Source organism: Taeniopygia guttata, chromosome 8 (assembly GCF_048771995.1).
Source record: "Taeniopygia guttata chromosome 8, bTaeGut7.mat, whole genome shotgun sequence".
In the NCBI taxonomy this organism is placed as follows: domain Eukaryota; kingdom Metazoa; phylum Chordata; class Aves; order Passeriformes; family Estrildidae; genus Taeniopygia; species Taeniopygia guttata.
The window spans coordinates 528,655-548,896 of NC_133033.1; the positions used below are offsets into that span (position 1 = coordinate 528,655).

The following is a 20,242-nucleotide window of genomic DNA, read 5'->3' on the forward strand; positions in this document are numbered from 1 at the left end:
GTGCAGCCCGGGCAGGGGGACAGAGGGGAACAGGGGCAGCAAACGGAGCTCACCGTGCCTGCCACAGCCTGCCAGGGGCTGCTGTGCTGGAGAGAGCCCCAGGGAAAAGAGGCTGCTCATTCCTGGCTGTCCACAGCAGGCTCCGCTGCCAGGGGATTTCTTGCTTCTTTGAAGGTCCCTAAGTGTCCCAGTAGAATTTTGGAAATAATCTGCCAGTGGATTTATGTTCCTTGGTGAAAGGCTCTGGATGGCCTCGCAGAATCTGTCAGGCAGGGTCTCCAGATGCCCTGCTGGGATCTTGGGGGAAAATGTGGGTGGTTTATCCCTCTTTGCTGTGAAGGTCTCTGGCTGTCCCGGTAGAATTTTGGGAATTAATCTGTCAATGGATTTTTGCCCCTTGGTGAAAGCTTCTAAATATCCTGGAAGAATCCTTCAGTGCATTTTAGATCCTCGGCAAAGGTCTCTAGGTGCCCTGCTAGAATTCTGGGAAATAACTGAGCAGTGGGTTGTAGCTCCTCGGTCAATATCTCTGAATGTCTTAGGACAATTTTAGGAAATAATCTGTTGGTGATTTTTCTCTCTCATCGGTAAAGGTCTCTGGCTTCCCTGGTAGAATCTGGGGAAATAATCTGTCAGTGGTTTATTTACTCCTTGGTGAAGGTCTCTAGCCCAGAGTCTTTTTATTCTAGGCAGAATATTAGGAAATGGAAGCACCAGAGTGGGCAACCCTCCGTTCCAGAAAGGTCTGGAGCTTCCCGCAGGTCCCAGGGGCCGCTGGCTGGAGCGGCCGATGCCGTTCCCAGCGCCGCCGGCTGCGTGCCGGCTCTTGGCGGAGCGGTGCGCTCCGATCCGCTCCGCGGGGCGGGCCGGGGCCGGGGCCGGGGCCGGGAGGGCGGAGCGGGCGGCGCGGAAAGAGGGCCGAGCATCCTCCGCCGCCGAAAGAGGGCCGAGCATCCTCCGCCGCCGGGCCGGTTGCCAAGGCGACGGCTGCGTGGCAACGGGCTGGCAGCGGGGACCGCCCGCCGCCGAGCGGAGCGGAGCCGAGCCGAGCGGAGCCGCGCCGAGCGGAGCCGCGCCGAGCCGAGCCGAGCGGAGAGGAGCGAGCGGAGCCGCGCAGAGCCGCACCGAGCCGAGCGGAGAGGAGCGAGCGGAGCCGAGCCGAGCGGAGCCGAGCGGAGCCGCACCGAGCGGGCGGAGCGGGCGCGCTGCCCTCGGCGCTGGATGCTGCGGCGGCCGCCCGCCTGCAGCCGCGCTCCGCCGCTCGCCGCCCGCCCGCCCGGGGCCGCCGCCGCCCGCAGCCGCCGCGCTCCGCCGCTCTCCGCCGCCGGGCCCGGCGCGGAGCGGAGATGGTGCCGCTGCTGCGGGGCAGCGGGGGCTCCCGGCGGTGGCTGGCCGTCGCTCTCCTCGGCCTTTGCTGGCTCCTGCCTCCCGGGAGATTGGCCGCGCCGGGCGGAGACTTCCCGGGCTCTGCGGTGGACAGCCTGGTGGTCAGGAAGGGGGACACGGCCGTGCTGAGGTAGGAGGCGCCGCGGGGAGGGGAGGACGGAGCGCCGCGATGCCGCAGCATCCCCCAGCCCCGGCGCTCCGGCGGGGAGGCTGCGGCGGTGCCCGGCCCGGGGGTGCCCCGGGGGTGTCCCGGGGGTGCCCCGGGGGTGCCCCGGGGGTGCGGGAACTCGTCCCCAGCGGCAGCGGCACCCGCAGCCCTGCGGCTCCGGGCCGCTCGCCGGCTCCCGGCGGGCTTTCCTTTCGCGCTTTGCCCTTTTCCCACTCGATTTGGGAAGCCCTGGCTGTTGCTGGAAGTTTAGAAATGGGTTCTTGGGGTGAAAGGATGCGGTTTTGGCTTCCGGCAGCGGTCCGGGGGCTCTGCAGAGCGAGCAGCGCGGGGCTGTGGCAGGGAGAGGACGATTAAACCCTGCCAGGAGCGTTATCAGCGGTAATAGTTATTTTGATACGTAGTTCTATATTTCCCAACGATTGGAGCACTGGCTCCATGCCACGATGAGATTTTGTGCTTCCCGTGGCTCTGTTCCTGCCTCTCCTAATGGACCCTGTGCTCCCAGATCTCCTCGTCTCTTGACTGGAGCAAAATTGGTTTACCAGCAGTTAGACGCCACAATCTACTCGAACCTTTCCTTCTGGTTTGTGTTCAGCAATCCTCTGCCTTGATTTAATTATCCCCCAGCCCCCACTCTAACTTTTTATCCGTGTGTTGTACTTCTGCTTGATCCTACTGTAGTTCCAACCCCCCATTTTCTCCTTCTCTGGAATACGGTTGCAGAAGCTCCTGGCTGGTGAGAAATCTCCGATTTAATCAGCAGCATTTCTCAGCTACCAAGTCTCTGGCTCTATTGTTTTTTGTTGGGCTGTCACGGAAATCTCCGGGTTGCAATGCATTTTATCCACAAGCATTTTTAACGATCCAACAATCTGCTGTAAAATGCTGCGTGAGGCATTTTCGATGGGGATTTGGAAGCGTTTTTAGGCTGCTCCTGTTGTAGTAGCTCCTGAAAATACAGTAGATGTCTATGTAGGGCAGCTGACAAGTGGTTTTTATGTGTACCTCAATTATCCTCTGTATTTTGAGACGTGCTCAGGTCCTCGTGCTTTCTGAGGCACAAATGGAGAATCAGAGGAAATAATAATTAAAACGTGGTTTATTTGTAGTGTTGCAGGGAAAGCAACTCGATGGGTTCGCGGGCTGTTAGGACGTACTCAGGAGCTATTAGGCACCGTCAGTACCTGAATAGGTTCCCAAGTGGCTCGTTAAAGAGCGGTGCGATTGCTGCCGAGGTGGGCTCGGGCCGGGGCTCGGCCGGAGCTGTCCCGGCTCAGGCCCGGGGCTCGGCCGGAGCTGTCCCGGCTCGGCCCGGGGCTCAGCGGGAGCTGTCCCGGCTCAGGCCCGGGGCTCGGCCGGAGCTGTCCCGGTTCCAGCCCGGGCTGTATGGAGGGAGGGGAGCTGCGGGCCGGGAACACGGCGGGGTCAGGCTGGGCCGGGCCCGTTTAGTGCAGATGCTGCCCCGGAGCCCTGGCGGGGCGGTGGGATGCGGGATGCCGTGTGCGGATTCGGGGCTGTCCCTCCGAGCACTCCTCGGCAGGCTGGGTGTAACGGGGCCGTTCTGCTGTGAGCCGTGCCTGGAAAGGGCAGATCGCAGCGGGTCCAGCGGGAGCAGCAGCCGCAGGCTGCAACCGCAGGGTGTTCGTGGGGCAGGGTGTTCCTTTCCCTCCGGCAGGGTGTTCCTGGGGCAGGGTGTTCGTGGGGCAGGGTGTTCGTGGGCAGGGTGTTCGTGGGGCAGGGTGTTCGTGGGGCAGGGTGTTCATGGGGCAGGGTGTTCCTGTCCCTCCGGCAGGGTGTTCATGGCTCTCCCTCAGGGTGTTCCTGGCTCCCCGTGACCAGCACATCTTGCTCGCCCCTCTCGGCCCTGGGCTCGGCCTCCCAGTGCCAGCCCGGGCTCCGAGGAGCAGCAGCAGCAGCAGCAGCCGGGAGCGGTGGCCCTGGCCCCGCTGGACACGGGCGGCTCCGATCCTGCGGGAGCTGAGCAGGTGTCCGGGCTGGGCCAGGCCAGAGCCGTCCCGAGCCCGGCCTGGGCTGCCCTCACTGGGCACACGGCCCCGGGCTCTGGCTGCGCTGGGCACACGGCCCCGGGCTCTGGCTGCACTGGGCACACGGCCCCAGGCTCTGGCTGCACTGGGCACATCTGCCGGGCCAGGCAAACCCTCCTGCCAGGGCTTCATGGCCTGCCTGAAGATGGGCAGTAAAGGCTCCTTGGGCTGCTGGGCTTTTCCGGGAACAGCCTCTGTGTGCTAACACAACAACAAAGTTCAGCTCCCTCGTTTAAATGGTTAATTCATATCTCAGTGTAATCCACCGATTTTGGATTGAGCACACAGAGTTTTCTGTGTTTTCTGCTTCTGCAGAAGCAGCACCGGGAGGATCAGCCCCTCCCTGTCCCGGTGCTCCTGGAGCACAGCTCCCTGCTGCTGCTCCTGCTCAGCTGGACCCCCACACCTCGCCCTGGGGCACAGGGAGATGGGACTGTCCCCTGGTGGCACAGGGGGCTGGGATTGTCCCCTGGTGGCACAGGGAGCTGGGGTTGTCCCCTGGTGGCACAGGGAACTGGGATTGTCCCCTGGTGGCACAGGAGCTGGGACTGTCCCCTGGTGGCACAGGGAGCTGGGATTGTCCCCTGGTGGCACAGGGAGCTGGGGTTGTTCCCTGGTGGCACAGGGAGCTGGGATTGTCCCCTGGTGGCACAGGGAGCTGGGGTTGTTCCCTGGTGGCACAGGGAGCTGGGGTTGTCCCCTCAGGCCAGCACTCCCCAGCAGCAGCAGGGTCACAGTGCCCACGTGTCCCTCCCTGAGGGGCTGAGGGAAGAGAAGGTTTGCCAAGGATGTTTTGGTACAGAAGCTCCTCAGCACAGGGAATTTTAAGGAAAATCCCTCCTTAGCTGTGGAGCTCTGCCTGTGATGAGTTATTTCTGCAGCCTCAGTAATTAAAGCCTGCTCCCTTTTGTTTGGTTTCAATGGGTGATGGATCCCCGCAGTCCCAACTGTTTGTGTTTGTTGGAGTTAGCAGAAATCCTGTCAGTAACGCAGCTGTTTTGCGTGGCAGAAAAATTTTGGGAAGCCGCTGTTTTTCAGCAGTGGAATTCCATCCTGCATCCTTTCTATATTCTTCCTAGGCAGGCAGTTAAGGTTTTATGAGAACACACGAGGAAGGGGAGAGCGAGTTCTAAAGCCGTGGTTTTATTAAAAGAATAAATTGCTGTGCTGTGCACGGGTAGGAGCTCAGGAACCAGGCTGTGTGCTCAGAACCAGGAGCTCGGGCTTCTGCCGTGACCCTGGGCACGATCCACGGGAGGGATCGCCCTGTGCTGCAGCACATCCCTCTTGCTGACAGCAGAAATGGAGTTTTGGGAGAGGTGACAATTGCAGAGCCCTTGGTGGGGAGCCAGCAGGGACAGCCCGTGTCACCTCCCGCGTCACCTCCCGTGTCACCTCCCGTGTCACCCCCGTGTCACCTCCGTGTCACCTCCCATGTCACCTCCCTCCCTGCCAGGCCTGGATTCCCGGGGAAGCAGAGCTGCCTCCAGCTGGGAGAGGCTGTGCCCTGTTCCCGGGCGGTGGAAGGGGATGTGGGGAGGGCAGCGAGGAGCTCACCTCGGGACAGCAGGAACAGGCACTGCTGCTGCTGCTGCTGCTGCTGGGGGAAGCAAGGACTCCCCTTTTCCCTGCTGGAGCTGCTCCGGGCACGGCCGGTGTGTGCCTGGGGCTCTCGGGGCTTTACCCAAACCAGGGAACAGCGGCGTGCCCGCAGAGCTCACCTGCAGCTCCGAGCCCGGATCCCCTCGGAGATCGGAGATCCGAACGTGCAAAGCTGAGGATGATCAAAAAGGGTTTTCTAGCGAGTAAAAGTTTTTATTGTGTGTTTTGTTTTCCTCAAAGCTCACGGGTAACAAAACCGAGTCTGAGCGAGTGCTTTCGTAGTGCCTTTACCTTGTGTCAGCGCAGCAGACTGGGCTGTAGAAGTTGTGGTTTTTAAAAAAGCAGGAGATCTTTCTAGCAGAGTGTGGCTCTCAAGGAGTTTGGGGTTGTAGAAGTTGTGGTTTTTAAAAAAGCAGCAGATCTTTCTAGCAGAGTGTGGCTCTCGAGGAGTTTGGGGTTATAGAAGTTGTGGTTTTTAAAAAAGCAGCAGATCTTTCTAGCAGAGTGTGGCTCTCGAGGAGTTTGGGGCAGGTGTGCTCTGCAGTCTGTCAGCACTGAGGGCTCTGGTGCAGAGTTAGGGCTGGAGCTGTCCCGGGGGCTGGAGCTGTCCCGGGGGCTGGAGCTGTCCCGGGGCTGCCGCTCCCCAAGGCTGGCAGGGAGGAGCAGGGCAGCTGCAGGGCAGGACCTGTGTCCAGCTGTGGTCCAGGGGCTGATCTCCTCTCACCTGGCTGGGAAATCCAGGCTCAGCTCTGGGCCAGCAGCTCAGCGAGGTGCAGCCATGTGTGGTGACCACCCTGCTCCCTTTGGGCACCGGGGCCGAGTGCTGGCTGGGGCTGGGGCAGCCAGGCTCACCTGGGGGGTGAATGCAGGAAAATGCCTTTTTGGGTCATAGATCAGGAGCTTTGGGGCTCTTTGCTTTGTTTGCTGAATTGGAGATACTTTATGTGCAGCCTGGCTGCTTTTCCGCCCCTTGGAGAGCTCCGGGTCCGTGTGCTGGGCAGTGGCACTGTCCCCTGCCGTGGACACCTGGGGCTGCCACCAAACACCTGGGCCGAGCTGGATGGGCTGTGCCTGCAGGGCAGCGCTGCCCAGGGCTGCTGTTACTGCTCTGCAAAGCTTGGGCATGTGGGAAATGGCTGCTCCGAAATCCCCCACCTCCTTTGGTGCCCGCTCTTTGATTTTCTCAGCTTCCTCTGTCCCCAAGTTCTTCCGCTTGTGGGAGAAGTTCTCATCTGAGGAACGGGAGCAGCAGCTCCTGGTGTCTGGGAGCACAGCTGCCCAAAGCTGGGGAGTGTGACCTGGTGTGCCCCCGGAGAGGGATCGTGCAACAGTGACCCTGGGCACCCGTGTAGGGAGTGTGACCCTGTGTCCATGCAGGGAGTGTGGCCCTGTGTCCCCCTGTGTCCCCATGCAGGCAGTGTGACCCTGTCCCCCTGTGTGACCCTGTCCCCCCTGTGTCCCCAGGCAGGCAGTGTGACCCTGTCCCCCTGTCCCCCCTGTGTCCCCCCGTGTCCCCGCTCTGGCCGAAGCTGGGGCAGCAGCAGCCAGACCCACCCGTCCCTCCTGAGCTGTGACCCCCACGGGTCCCGGCTCCTGGGGACACCAGTTCTGGGCTGGGAATGGCAGGGGAACCTCTGGGGCTGGAGCACCTCTGCCAAGCAAACTTTGCATCCCAAACTGATCAGCTCCTCGGGAGCATGTGGGTGCCTAATTAATATTTCAATTACTGAGGGCCAGTGACGTTAACGATTGGGATCTACAGTTTTGCCTTCTTTTCCAAGAGGATCCATCCTGTACAGCTGAGAGCCTTTGCCTGAGGAGTGATGGTGTCCTGGAAAGCTGTGACACGTCTGGCCCAGCGTTTGGGATGTCTAGCCTCCCATTGTCATTTGTGTTACTGAGAGCTGAGCATTTGGAAAGGAGCTGTGCAATGGGAGGAGAGCAGTGGACAATGAGTTCGTACAGCATTTGGAATTTTGGGCAGCTCTGTGCACCCCAACATCCCAGAGCCTGCCCGGGGCCGGGTGTGGCTGTGAGCACAGGCACTGCTGTCTGTGCAGGGAGTAATAAATATAAAACTCCCCTTCTTTCCTTCATGATTTCAAAACGTCCATTTCTTGACTTCCATACTCTTGATATTCTGGTGCGATTTGGGATCATCAGTCCTTTGGCTCCGTGGGGTTTCATTCCTGAAATGTGGCTGTGGGACGTGCAGGCTCCCGTGCACACCCCCAGTAAATGAAGTTGTTGTTTGCATAAGAATTTCCTCTTCCCAGTCCCTGCCAATTATTAAACAAGCACATTATGGCACTTGCCTCTTGTCTGCGCGGCAATAATAAATAAATCCAGCGCAAATTAAAATAATTTATCATTTTAAATGATGGTGAATGTTTCAGCTGCTCTGCAGAGGAGCTAACAAAACAAGGAGTCAGTAAGGGATGAAAACTGGGATTTGTTCCAAAGGGCTGTTGTGCTGAGGAGAAAACAGGGACTTAATGACTTTCTCCTTGTCACCGTGTGTGAGCTGAGTGCAGAAATGTCCCGGGGGAAGGACCTGGGGGTCTGGGCACTGCTGCCCCGGGCCAGGCAGCCCCCGGAGCTGAACAGAGGTGCTGGAATGGGGCACTGCAGGGCTGGGTGTCCCTGATCCCACTGGGAATGGGGCATTCCAGGGCTGGCTGTGTCTGATCCCAGTGGGAATGGGGCACTGCAGGGCTGGCTGTGCCTGATCCCAGTGGGAATGGGGCACTGCAGGGCTGGCTATCTGTGCTGTGCTGAGCTGTGTGAGCTGTGTGAGCTGTGCTGTGCTGTTCTATCTGTGCTGTGCTATCTGTGCTGAGCTGAGCTGAGCTGAGCTGAGCTGAGCTGAGCTGAGCTGAGCTGTGCTGTGTGAGCTGTGCTGCGCTCACAGGCTCAGGTGGGGCTCCAGAAAGGTGGGGGGAAGCAGAGGGTGCAGTCCCTGTTACTGGGCTGTACTGGGCTCTGGGGGTCTGTTGGTCGAGGTGACCCCAGGAGTGTAAAAGTCTTCATTTCCCAACCCACACAGCCAAAGATGAATTCTGAATGTGCAGGGTCGGCTTCTCAAGGGTGTTTATTGTCCCTTCTCCAGAACATTCTCTCTCTGCCCTGCTGAGCTCTGCCAGCAGCTCGGCCATGGCATTCTGTCTGCCCTCAGGGTGGTGTTTGCATTTTATACCAAAAACTGCCTGTGCCATGTTTGCAATAACGTGCCAATATCTGTCATTTCTGTTGGGCAGTGTGTCTGTGCCTTAAACCAACAGAAAAGTGTCACCAGCACAGCAAGGCATGGAGGGCAAGGAGGAGGAGGAGAAAAAGGGCAGGACATGCCCAAATCCCTCCATCTTGTCCCCCTGAACCCCACTCTAAAAAGCCCCAAAATTCTACTTTTTCACCCTGTGTTAATTCAACTACCACACCACTCAAACCCTTGTGGTTTGTAATTCTTCACACAAAGTTGACAGCTTTTCCCACAGGCCAAAATCGCAGCCACAGGTGTTTGTGACTTTGTGCCGGGGTCTGTGAGCCCCTGCCAGGGGCTGGAGCAGCCAGAGGGATGTGCTGGGCTCCCACCCTGGGCTCAGCACATGGTGGTTGGGTGCCCAGAGCTCTCTCCAGCCCAGAGCTCTCCTGGGGCACTTCTCTCTCTGAGTTTCTCTGCAGGCTCTGCTGCTGTGCCCCTGGGCTGGGCTGGGGCTGCTGAGGGAAGTGGGCACCAGCTCCAGGTGCAGAGCCTTGGCCACATCCGCGGGAGGAGGGGCACAGGAAAGCTGTTATGAAAGTGGCCTAATTATAACGAGCAGTTTTCCCCCTGGCTGGAACAAGTGGACTAGAAAATTGTACTAGACTTTTCACTCAGAGACTATTAAAGAGCAGAGGAAGAGAGAACAAAATATAGCTTTTGTCACTGCTCTTTTTATTTCTTTGGTTTTTTTGGTGTGGAGTCTTGCACATGGTGAGAAATCAGTTCCAAATTAATTTAATGATCGTATTCAGTTTGTGATTGTTTTTTAGCCTGCATAAACCCCTTGGTGTTATGTTTCGGGCAGTGAAGGTGCAAGCACGAGCACAAAGCACAGGCAGCAGATGAAGTGTGGGGATGAGGGCACTGGGGCACACAGCTGGGGTGCCCAGGCTGGGCACAGCCTGGAAATGCTCCTGCAGCCCGGCCAGGAGGAGATGCGCATGGGCTGCAGGGACTGGGAGTGAGAGGGGAGAGCCTGGGCTGGGCTGGGCACAGAGGTGCCAGGGCACCCTCCCGGAGCAGGGAGCAGCCTGGGCTGAAGGGGGGCAGCTGTGCCCCCCCTGTGATATTGGGGAGAAATCCAACCCAAAGAAGAGTCAGTCTCTGATTCTCTGCGTTTCACACAGACTCAGGTTTGGTGACCTCCTCCAGCTCCGGTTCCTCTGGCGTGGGTTTGGTTCCTGCACCTGCAGCTCCGAGCATCGCCCCAGAATATTTACCCTGAGCTGTTCTCGGGGGTGCTGGAGTCTCCTCATGGTTTATTGGAGCTGTGCTGAGTGGATCACCTCCCCAAACACCTCGGGGGTCCACAGACACCTCCTGAGTGCCCCTCCCCAGAGCCACGGCTGGGTTCTTGGCTCCTGGCCTGGCTCTGCCCTGAGTCACAACCACCTCAGCCCACAGAGGCAGAGAAATGCACTGAGTCATCCTTAACCTTCTATTCCACTTTTTAATTTGCATTAGTACCTCAAAACAATACTCCTTCTGAGCCCTCCCTCAGCTAGCCTTGTGAAAGGAAAATGGATTTGGACATGTATAAAACATGAAAAGTCACTGAATCAAGGAAGTGGATGGAATTCACAGCAATCAAGCTTTTCGAGGCAGCCAGCCCAGAGCCATCCCGCTGGAATTAAAACTAAATTTGCTGATGGGAAATGATCTCCTCGGTGTGACAGGGCAGGAGGCAGCAGAGCTGCCCAGGGGGCTCAGCAGGGCTGGGGTGAGGGCCCAGCACACGGCAGGGTGGGATGGCCGGGATGGTGTCCCTGGGCAGGGAGGTGTCCCTGGGCAGGGAGGTGTCCCTGGGCAGGGAGGTGTCCCTGGGCACCTCAGGCTGGGAGGGATGGGGGTGGGCAGGGGACACTGCTGGGGACGTGCTGGGGACGTGCTGGGGTCATGCTGGGACAGGGGCACTGCTGGGGACAGGGGACACTGCTGGGGACAGGGACACTGCTGGGGACATGCTGGGGACATGCTGGGGACAGGGACACTGCTGGGAACGTGCTGGGGACACGCTGGGGACAGGGACACTGCTGGGGACATGCTGGGGATATGCTGGGGACATGCTGGGGACACTGCTGGGGACATGCTGGGGACAGGGACACTGCTGGGGACAGGGACACTGCTGGGGACATGCTGGGGACATGCTGGGGACATGTTGGGGACAGGGACACTGCTGGGGACAGGGGACACAAGGCACTTCTGCTGGGAAGAGCTGGGGTGCAGTAAGAATTCGGTGTTAGTAGAATTGTTTTGTTTGTTTGGGTTGGTTTTGTTTTGGTCTGGTATTTGTCATTGCTTTGTTTGCTTTTACTTTTCCCTTTTGTTTTGTTTTGTTTTGGGTTGCGTGCTTTGTTCTGGCAGCTGTGTGCAGATCCCAGATTCCATGGTTTTCTGGGAATGTGGCTCAGGCTGCCCCCAGCCCCTGGCGTGGTGCTTCCCTCTGGGCAAAGCTCCGTGGGCTCGGCATTGACCCTGTTCTGGGGGAGCTTTTTAACATTCCTGAGCCTCAGCAAAACAGAGACTGTTCCTGTAGTGCTTCCAAAAACATTTTCACCAGCTAAGAAATTCTTTAAATAGTCCTCACCGAGTGAGGCTGCTAATTTGCATGACAGCTTGATTAAAGGTAACCTGCTTCCACACTTAATTTATTTTGAAACTGCCCAATGTTTTCATTCCATGCCATTAATTTTGCATTAGTAGGCTGGCTTGATTATTTAAGAGGGAAGGTAATTTTGCCATCTTTGTTGGTGTAAGTTCAAATCCATACTGAAAAATGGTCTGAAAGCAGTTATAAATAAAAAAGGCTTTGCTCCACATAAGGATCTGCTGGATCTGGTGGTGGGATGCAGAAGGAAATGCAGATTTAGGTGGTTTAGGGATGCAGAAGGAAATGCAGATTTAGGTGGTTTAGTGATGCAGAAGGAAATGCAGATTTAGGTGGTTTAGTGATGCAGAAGGAAATGCAGATTTAGGTGGTTTAGGGATCATCTTTGACTTCAGCAGGACTTGGGCTGCAAGCGTGGCTCCGTGTTGCGATGTCTATTCTGAGTGTGTGGGTTTGGGGACCCAAAAAAGCAATGCTTAAGGGTGCATCTTACCCAGGTGCTTGCCCAGGAAGTGATATTTTTGGGAAAGCGGAGTCTCAGATGCTCGGGCTGAGCTGTGGCACTTCTCCCTTGCAGCGATCTGTCCCAGAAATGAGCCACAGCTCTTTGCTCCCCTCGGTGCTGGGGCTGGGGTGCCTCACGGTGCTGCCCAGTCCTGCAGAAAAGGGTCCAGGCAAGATCCCCTAGAACTTATCTCTGCATTAATTTAATCAGCTTCTCTTGCCAGGGCAAGGCTTGTACAGAAACAGAATATTTCAGATTTCTTGCAAAACTGGAGCCTAAACTAAAAATTATTTAGGTTATCGACCATCTGTTCTCGAAGGATGGTTTCATGAATATGGCTGTGAATGCATTTTTTAGGTAAAGCTCATGAAATTACTCTTTTTTTTTTTTTCTTTCTTTTTTGTTCCCTTTGAATATTCCTATTATCCCACACTTCTGCCCTGCAGTCAGGTTCTGGATCCTTCTGGATCCCCTCCCTCATTTCCTCTCTCTTTGCTCTTGGAAACTCAAGTTGCAGTCTCCATGAGGATGGCACGGAGATGTTTTTCTATTTCAGGTTTGCAAACTGAAATGTTCATTTTATCTGCTGAGCTGTCCTTGTAGATGCCTTCCAAGGAGCTCCAGCATTCCACTAAAAGAGAATAAAACCCCTCCTGTGTCATTTCTGCCGGTCCCCAGGAAAGGGACCCGTCCTTGGACGCCTCCCTGGGCAGCTGTGCCAAGGCCTGGGCCCCTTTCCGTGGGGAAATTCCTGCTGACACAGGGATGAGAGCAGTGGAGATGAGAAGAGGGAAGCTGCTCAAAGGGACAGCCCAACAAGCTGGGTCTAGTTTAAAGCCAGAATTTATGCTGGGCCTAACTCAACACCACAGCAGAGCCCAGGATCCAGAGGTGTGCACAGCTGGGCGTGGAGGAGAATCCAGAGGCTTGGCTGATGTGGAAACGTGCTGGGACCTGTTTTCCCAAAGCTGCTGGCAGGGCAGAAAGGGCCAGAGGAGGGAGAGAAATATTGTACGGGAAATTAAAAATGTTTGCGGGGAGAAGCTTCAGGAGCTCCGGCTAATTAGCTTGGCAGAACGGCATTAGGCACCCTCATTGTGCTGGAGAATGTTTTAATGTCAGAAAACTCTGAAAATCCAATCTTGGCAAAAAACCCATCATGCAAACTAATGGCTAAAAGCTGAAACTGAACAATTCCAACTTAACTGTGAAGCGAGGGTTTTAGAGGCAATTAACTGCTGGAGTCAGCTCTCAGCAATGCAGGGCTCCACATCTCTGCCTCTGCAGAAGGTACCTGGAGGCCTCTGCTGAGCTGGATGATGTCAGGAAGGGTTTCTTGGGCAGAGGCAAGGGAGAAATTCCTGTTTTCCCAGGCCACAGGGGTGCAGGGCTGTCCTGAAGCCCAGCTCCCCCCCAGCACCACTGGTGTCACAGCAGAGAACAACCATGGGCTCTTTTCAGGATTTCCTGCATCCACAGCTTTGTTTCTGAGTGTTGGTGGGTGTCAGTGTGCAATTAATTCTGTTCTTTAAAATACATTAAATTGTTCTTGGAGTTTAATGCTAAAGATCTGATTTCTTTAGTGACCCAAATGGAAGCTGTTGTGTGTAGGGATGGGATCGCGAATATTCTGATGTAGGCTGTGGGTGTGGAAAAAAATGCAAAACCTGTTCAAGGGATGCTTGACCTCTGCCTTGTCACTGCCACCCCCGCGGCACAGGGCTGCAGAGGGCAGCTGAGCTGGTTCCAGCTCCTCCAGGAGCCAGGCAGCAACTCAGAGCGCTGCTGTGCCTTTCCCCACAGTTATTTAGGAAACAATTTGCTCCCGTGTCCTCTGCTCATAAACCCATAAATCTGTGCTATAAGCAAGCAGTTCAATTTAATAGTCAATTTTATCTGCAGATTGTGGACATCAGGACTTTTGAGCAGCAGTGATTTCTGTCAGCAGCAGGAAAACGCTGCCTGTGTACCCGTGGGGGATGCGTGGCTGCTCCCCTGGACGAGCAGGGGGCAGGTCCCTGCTAACTGCAGGGGCTGCATTGGTGGTGATTAGGGGGCAGAGCAGGGGGGCAGGTCCCTGCTAACTAACTGCAGGGGCTGTACTGGTGGTGATTAGCAGGGAGGGCAGCGGGGCAGGTCCCTGCTAATTACAGGGGCTGCATTGGTGGTGTTTAGGGGGCAGAGCAGTGGGGCAGGTCCCTGCTAACTGCAGGGGCTGCACTGGTGGTGATCAGCAGAGAGGGCAGTGGGGCAGGTCCCTGCTAACTGCAGGGGCTGCACTGGTGGTGATTAGGGGGCAGAGCAGTGGGGCAGGTCCCTGCTAACTGCAGGAGCTGCACTGGTGGTGATTAGGGGGCAGAGCAGTGGGGCAGGTCCCTGCTAACAACAAACTGCAGGGCAGAGCTGCATGCAGCTGGGGCTGCCCCAGTCCCTGGCAGTGCCAAGGCCGGGCTGGGCACTGGAGCAGCCCGGGCCAGTGGGAGCTGCTGGAAATGGAGGAGCTCTCTCCATGGTTTCTCACTGCTGGAAGCTTTCAGGAGTTTCACACGACGCCCCAAGGGGTCTGGGGTGGGTGACAGGTCCCGTGGGCCCTGCCAGGCTCAGCGGGTGTTCCCAGGGTGATGGGAACCTGCCTGGCCAGCTTTAATGAAGATATCCCACATCTTGGGGATCCAATTTACTGACTGTCACTGTTAATGAAATCTCTCCGAGTAAAACTCGGCTTTGACACTCCCACGGACAGAGACAGAATTCATTTCAGGTGAGCGCGGAAATTCAGCCTGTGAGGTACCTGTGACTGTCACAGGTGAAAATCTCTGCTAATGAACTGTGTATTAGTGTGAGACGGGAAGAGAACTCCCTCGGCCCCTGAATTTACTTTGAATAATTCATTAGCTTGCACTCCTCACCCATGGCAGTGTAGGTAAATCCCACACTGGAGCTGCTAATTAAACTTGCGGGATGAAGGAAGCTGCTAATGAGATGCGAGACAAGTCCTCCAACAATGCAGAGGCGCTTGTAGGAGCACAAAGTTTTATTGTTGGTTTTCACAGGAGGGCAGGAGCGCTGGGGAATTCGCACTTGTTCCAGCAGCACTGGAGCACTGCACAGCTCCTGCCAGGAGGGGACAGGGACAGGAGCAGAGGGAACGGCCCCAGGCTGGGCTGGGCAGCTCAGGGGGGACTCCAGCAGCAATTTCCCCATGGAAAGAGGGTCAGGGATTGGCACTGCCCAGGGAGGTTGGAGTGCCCATCCTGGAGGTGGCACTCAGAGCCTGGGCTGGGGACAGGGTGGGCATTGGGCACAGCTGGCACTCGATGGGTTTGGAGGGTTTTTCCAACCTCAGGGATCCTGGGAGGAGCAGGAAGCTCCTGTGGCGCCAAGATGAGTCCTTAGTGCTCATCCAAACATGTGCAGATGGAAAATTGTGCAACGGTTCGCTTTTTTATTGAATATAAAAAGAACAGAAGCGATAAATCAGTGCGGATTTTACAGACACTTTTATGGATAAACACACTGCTATAACATCACCTCTGCACCATGCCATGTTTTATAGGTTATAGCAAACCCCTGTTACCTGTGCCAGGGTCTGGGTGTGCCTGTGGTCAGGGGGGTGGCCCTTAGGGAATGAAAAACACGGCGACAGCTTTGCATGGTAGAAATCTGTATTTCTGCTGTTTGCTTCTACAACGTGAGATGCAGAAACTGAATTCTGTGTGCAGAGTAGAGAAAATTGCCTTTTTGTGGTTTGTGTTGTCTGGCTTGTTCACTACACTGAAATTTGTGATTTTGCAACACATTTAAATGTGTTTTCTGCTGGTTGGGAATGAGATGTCCAGAGATCTGTGTGGGGACATGGAGAGGGACAAAAATAGGCTTTTAATGATTATTTTCAATGTACAAATTGCAGCTAAATGCTCAGACAAAATTACTTCAAGCACTTTATCTTATTCAAGAAAATATCTCCCAGAGAAATTGGAGCAGCAGAACCCCCCCCAAGCCTGGGCCAGATGGGTGTGAGGAGGGTGAGAAGCCCTGGGAAAGATCTGCTGGAACAGCTTTCCTGTGGCAACAGGGAAATACTAACACTGCACCTTTCGAATAAAGTGAATTGAGATGGAGCTGAAACACACAGAGCTGTGATTTAACATGCAAGCAACCTCTGCAAATCAATATCAGCTCTATAAAAAGGGTTCAAAATGATAATGCAAATGAATGCTGAGGTGAAATATTCCTGGCAGGCACAGCAATTGTTTCCTGAATAACTGATCCCTGCCACTCACAGCCTGCTGGTGTCTGCAGCAGGGTTTGTGGCACTCCTGGCAGAGCCCTGACGGGGAGATGAGGTCCCCATTTGAACCAAGCACAGCTTGGGGATCCCAGCACACAGCAGAGCACAGTCCTGTGCCACTGCAGCTGGGGACACCAGGACCTGTGCCACGGCAGCTGGGGGACACCAGGACCCGTGCCACGGCAGCTGGGGACACCACAACCCATGCCACAGCAGCTGGGGACACCAGGACCCGTGCCATGGCAGCTGGGGGACACCAGGACCCATGCCACGGCAGCTGGGGACACCAGGACCCGTGCCATGGCAGCTGGGGACACCAGGATCCGTGCCATGGCAGCTGGGGACACCAGGACCCGTGCCACGGCAGCTGGGGACACCAGGACCCGTGCCAGGAGGGGACAGGGCCAGGACAGGGGATGCTGTGTCCGTGTGGAGGAGAGCTGGGAGCAGCTCCCTGCCTCTGGCTCTGAGAAGATGAAGTTGGTGTCTTCTCTCTCGTCCATTCCTCTTCCCAATCTGAGGGTTTTAATTTTGTTGGTGGTAGGTTATCGAAATATGAGCAGGTTGCCATCAGTCAGCAGCCCCTCAGAATGGACATAAATGATATCCTCAGTATTCCTAAAAGAATGGCTGTGTCTGGGGTGCAAATCCCCATCCCCAGGCTCTGCTCTGGCGCCTGGGTTTGGTTCAAACGTTCCTCAATGATTTTGCTCTTGACCTTGGAAGGGGTCGAGAACATAAGGGCATTGTTCTCTGTGGTGCTGTGTTCCTCTGGAGTAAGGAGTCTGGAATGCTGAGGGACAGCTGTGGTGCACTCCAGATAGCTCTGGAAACACCCTGCAGCCAAACACCCTGCAGCCAGACCCAGATCCATCCCTGAGCCAGACCCAAATCCAGCTCTGGAAACACCCTGAGCCAGACCCAGATCCATCCCTGAGCCAGACCCAGATCCATCCCTGCAGCCAGACCCAAATCCATCCCCGAGCCAGACCCAAATCCAGCTCTGGAAACACCCTGAGCCAGACCCAGATCCAGCTCTGGAAACACCCTGCAGCCAGACCCAGATCCAGCTCTGGAAACACCCTGCAGCCAGACCCAAATCCAGCTCTGGAAACACCCTGCAGCCAGACCCAAATCCAGCTCTGGAAACACCCTGCAGCCAGACCCAGATCCATCCCTGCAGCCAGACCCAAATCCAGCTCTGGAATGCCCTTAGCCAGACCCAGATCCATCCCTGAGCCAGACCCAAATCCATCCCTGAGCCAGACCCAAATCCATCCCTGAGCCAGACCCAAATCCATCCCTGAGCCAGACCCAAATCCATCCCTGAGCCAGACCCAAATCCAGCTCTGGAAACACCCTGCAGCCAGACCCACCTGCAGCCAGACCCAGATCCATCCCTGCAGCCAGACCCACACCCAGCTCTGCCCAGTGTGGGGCTCCAGGGGAACTGGGACCTCTGGGTGTCCTGTCCCTGTGCCAGGGGAGCTGCTGGGAGCCCTCCTCCAGCAGCCTGTGTGGGGTTTCCAGCGTTTGAACAAAAAAGTGAAGTTTCCTCGTTAGAGGCAATGACAAATAACCTGCACAAGGACTCATTAGCAGAAAGTGTAATTATTGCATCTTGCATTGAAAATTATTTAAACCTCTATTCTTGACAAATAAAGCAGCTGACCCTTGATTAAAAGAGATGATGGGTGTGAGTAATTAAGGCCACACTAAATGAAATACATCTTCAAAGCATCCCTGTGCAATTTGTCTTCTCTTGCCGCTTTTGAAAACTTCTCTTCTTTGTTTGAGGTTGCTCCTCCAAGGATTCTGAGTAACTGAATTATTTTGCTGGTTAGTGAATTGGAAAATAATTTCCTAACTTGGTCATAAAAGTTCTGGGAAACACCTGGGCTTCTTCTCAGCATCAGAAATCCACTTAGTGGTAGAACAACTGTCACTTGAAAAAATCTCTTCCCTAGGAGTTGTTGGAAAGGAAGGTGAGCAGAGCTGGTGTTCTGGCAGTCAGGAGCTGAGGCACTGTGGGAAAGGGAATTTCCAGCTCTTGGGAGCTGTCCCTGTCCCTTTGGACGGAATTTCCAGCTCTTGGGAGCTGTCCCTGTCCCTTTGGAGGGAATTTCCAGCTCTTGGGAGCTGTCCCTGTCCCTTTGGAGGGAATTCCCAGCTCTTGGGAGCTGTCCCTGTCCCTTTGGAGGGAATTTCCAGCTCTTGGGAGCTGTCCCTGTCCCTTTGGAGGGAATTTCCAGCTCTTGGGAGCTGTCCCTTTGGACACTCATATTTGTGTAGTAAGGAACCTTGGCTTTCCCATTTGGTAATTCAGATTTGTACAGGTCACAGAACCATTGCAGGGCTCACCTTTTCCTGATCTGAAATGGTTCTCTTGCTGTATATCAAATACACTTCGATGTGTTTGTGTTCATGAATGAATTAATTTCTCTCACAGTGATATAAAGTCAGTGCTCCATGATCAGTCCTTTCCCTTTCTGGAGTCTGCGATGGTGGGATCCTGATGCCACAGAAACCCACAGGCACAGGACTCTGCCCTCAGATTTTATAAACAGTGGAAATCTTTGTTGCTCAGATTAGAAATCCAAGGGCTTTCAGTCTTTAAAGGAAAAGACGAAATGTTTCCCTCCCCTTGTCATCTGGGAATGCCCAGGAGCTGGATCTACCTCATGTGTGGACAGGATGCAGCAAAAATGCCAAACCTGGAACCACAGAATCATCCAATCTCCTGAGCTGGGCAGGATCCAGCAGATCCCAGAGCTGCCTCCTGCTTTCTGCAGAAAAAACAAGAATAAAGTGCTGCAGCCTTGCTGGAAAGGGCCAGACCTTGCCACGGGCAGGGCAGAGCTGCAGCTGGTGCCAGCAGAGCCAAGATCTGCTGCTCCTGCCACTGGCACTGGAAATGTGAATCATGGCAAGAGCTGGAAGGAAAGCTTGTTTTGTGTTGTACCCAGGGCCAAACAGGGCAATAAATGATTCAGGAGACTGGAAGTTCACTCCTGAAGGCTTCAGAGAGCTGGTCCAGCTTTTCAGGCAGCTTCATCTTGGTTTGATCTGAATGGGAAAGCAGACCTGAGGTCACTCTTACCTTTTCTGATGGGACCTCACTGTTTCAGGGCATTGTTAGAAGAGAAGACACGGTGGGTGCCTGTGCTGTGAGGGACCTTCCATCCCCTGGGACTGCTCTTCCAGCCCTGGAGCTGCAGCCAGGCTGGCTCCCCCCGACTTGCCTTTCTGTGCTTTACCCCAGAGCTGCTTCCAGAGGAAGACAGACACCTTTTCTCTTCCTCAGAGTAGTCTGAGTGACTCACTTGTGCTATTTCAGTGATAAATTAGTCAATATTGCTGAGAAGCCACGTCTTAAATCCTTTTTTTTGTTTCCTTGGGCCCTTCAGGAGTCATTTTGAGTCTGGCCACGAATGTTGTCTGTGTAGAAAAAAATGCCAGCAGTGAGACTGGCCCTGGAACGTGTCTGTGTTTTCCTCGCCACCTGAATTTTCCATTTCCTTCCTACAATTGAGACTGAAGTTTGGTAACACAAGTGGGAGTTTTGACTTCTATCAGAATTAGAGAATAGATTCACCTGATTCTTTTCATCTGAGCCCAAAAGCGGGCTCTGTACGTCTGAGTTCCCACTTTCCTGCATTAATTTCCCAGGCAATCTCAGCAATCTGGAGTGAGTGTGTTTTTATTTAAGGTGGACACTGCTGACATGCCCATAAACACTCCCCAAAGCTCTCGCCCAGCCTGGTGATTGCTTTGAGTGAGGAACAGGCAGGGAATAAATACAAACAGCAAGACTTTGAGGCAACTTCATAAAGCCCCACTGCTGTCAGTGCAGAGGGCAATTTCAGTGGTTTAGAAGGAGAATAAGTGTAAAATATGAGATGGAGGCTGTGCTGCCAGCGTGGGACAGGCTGCAGGCAGAGATGGATGTGTGCTGAGCTCGGGGGTCTGGCATCCCAAATTCTCCACCCACACGCTCATTTATTTTCATATAATGTGTTTTTAATACCACCATTTGAATCTGCCTGCATTTTGGACTGCATTATCTGCATAGAAATGCCTGGGTTGTGGCTGAGAGTCCGCTCCTCTTTAATTTCTCCCTCCCAGTCACAAACACTTGTGAGGAAAAGGGGGAGGCAGGTGACAATGAATGTTAATGAGGAAACTTTGCTGCTGCAAGTCTGGCCAGGATGAGGATGGAATCAGAGCAGAGGGGCCGGAGGGGAACCTGCCTGTCTGAAACCTGAAGGGTTTGCACCAAGCCCGGCCATTCTGTGATGCTCGCTGTTATGGATAAAAATGGAACCAGCCAAATTAAAAACGAAAAAATAAAACATTTATTACAGTGATGGAATT

The 20,242-nt window shown here is 55.0% G+C and overlaps 1 protein-coding gene across 2 annotated transcripts in view; it reads left to right on the forward strand.

Annotated features, from left to right (window-relative positions):
* The first annotated feature begins 1,200 nt into the window (after window positions 1-1,200).
* Window positions 1,201-20,242, forward strand: part of NEGR1 (neuronal growth regulator 1) — a 161,572-nt gene continuing 142,530 nt past the window's right edge. Inside the window, exon 1 of one of the 2 annotated variants that reach the window (XM_030279486.4) lies at window positions 1,201-1,516. In XM_030279486.4, the coding sequence (XP_030135346.2) occupies window positions 1,347-1,516 (170 nt within the window). In that variant the 5' untranslated portion in view covers window positions 1,201-1,346. The remainder of the gene's footprint in view (window positions 1,517-20,242) is intronic. The other variant, XM_030279487.4, reaches the window with a different exon arrangement.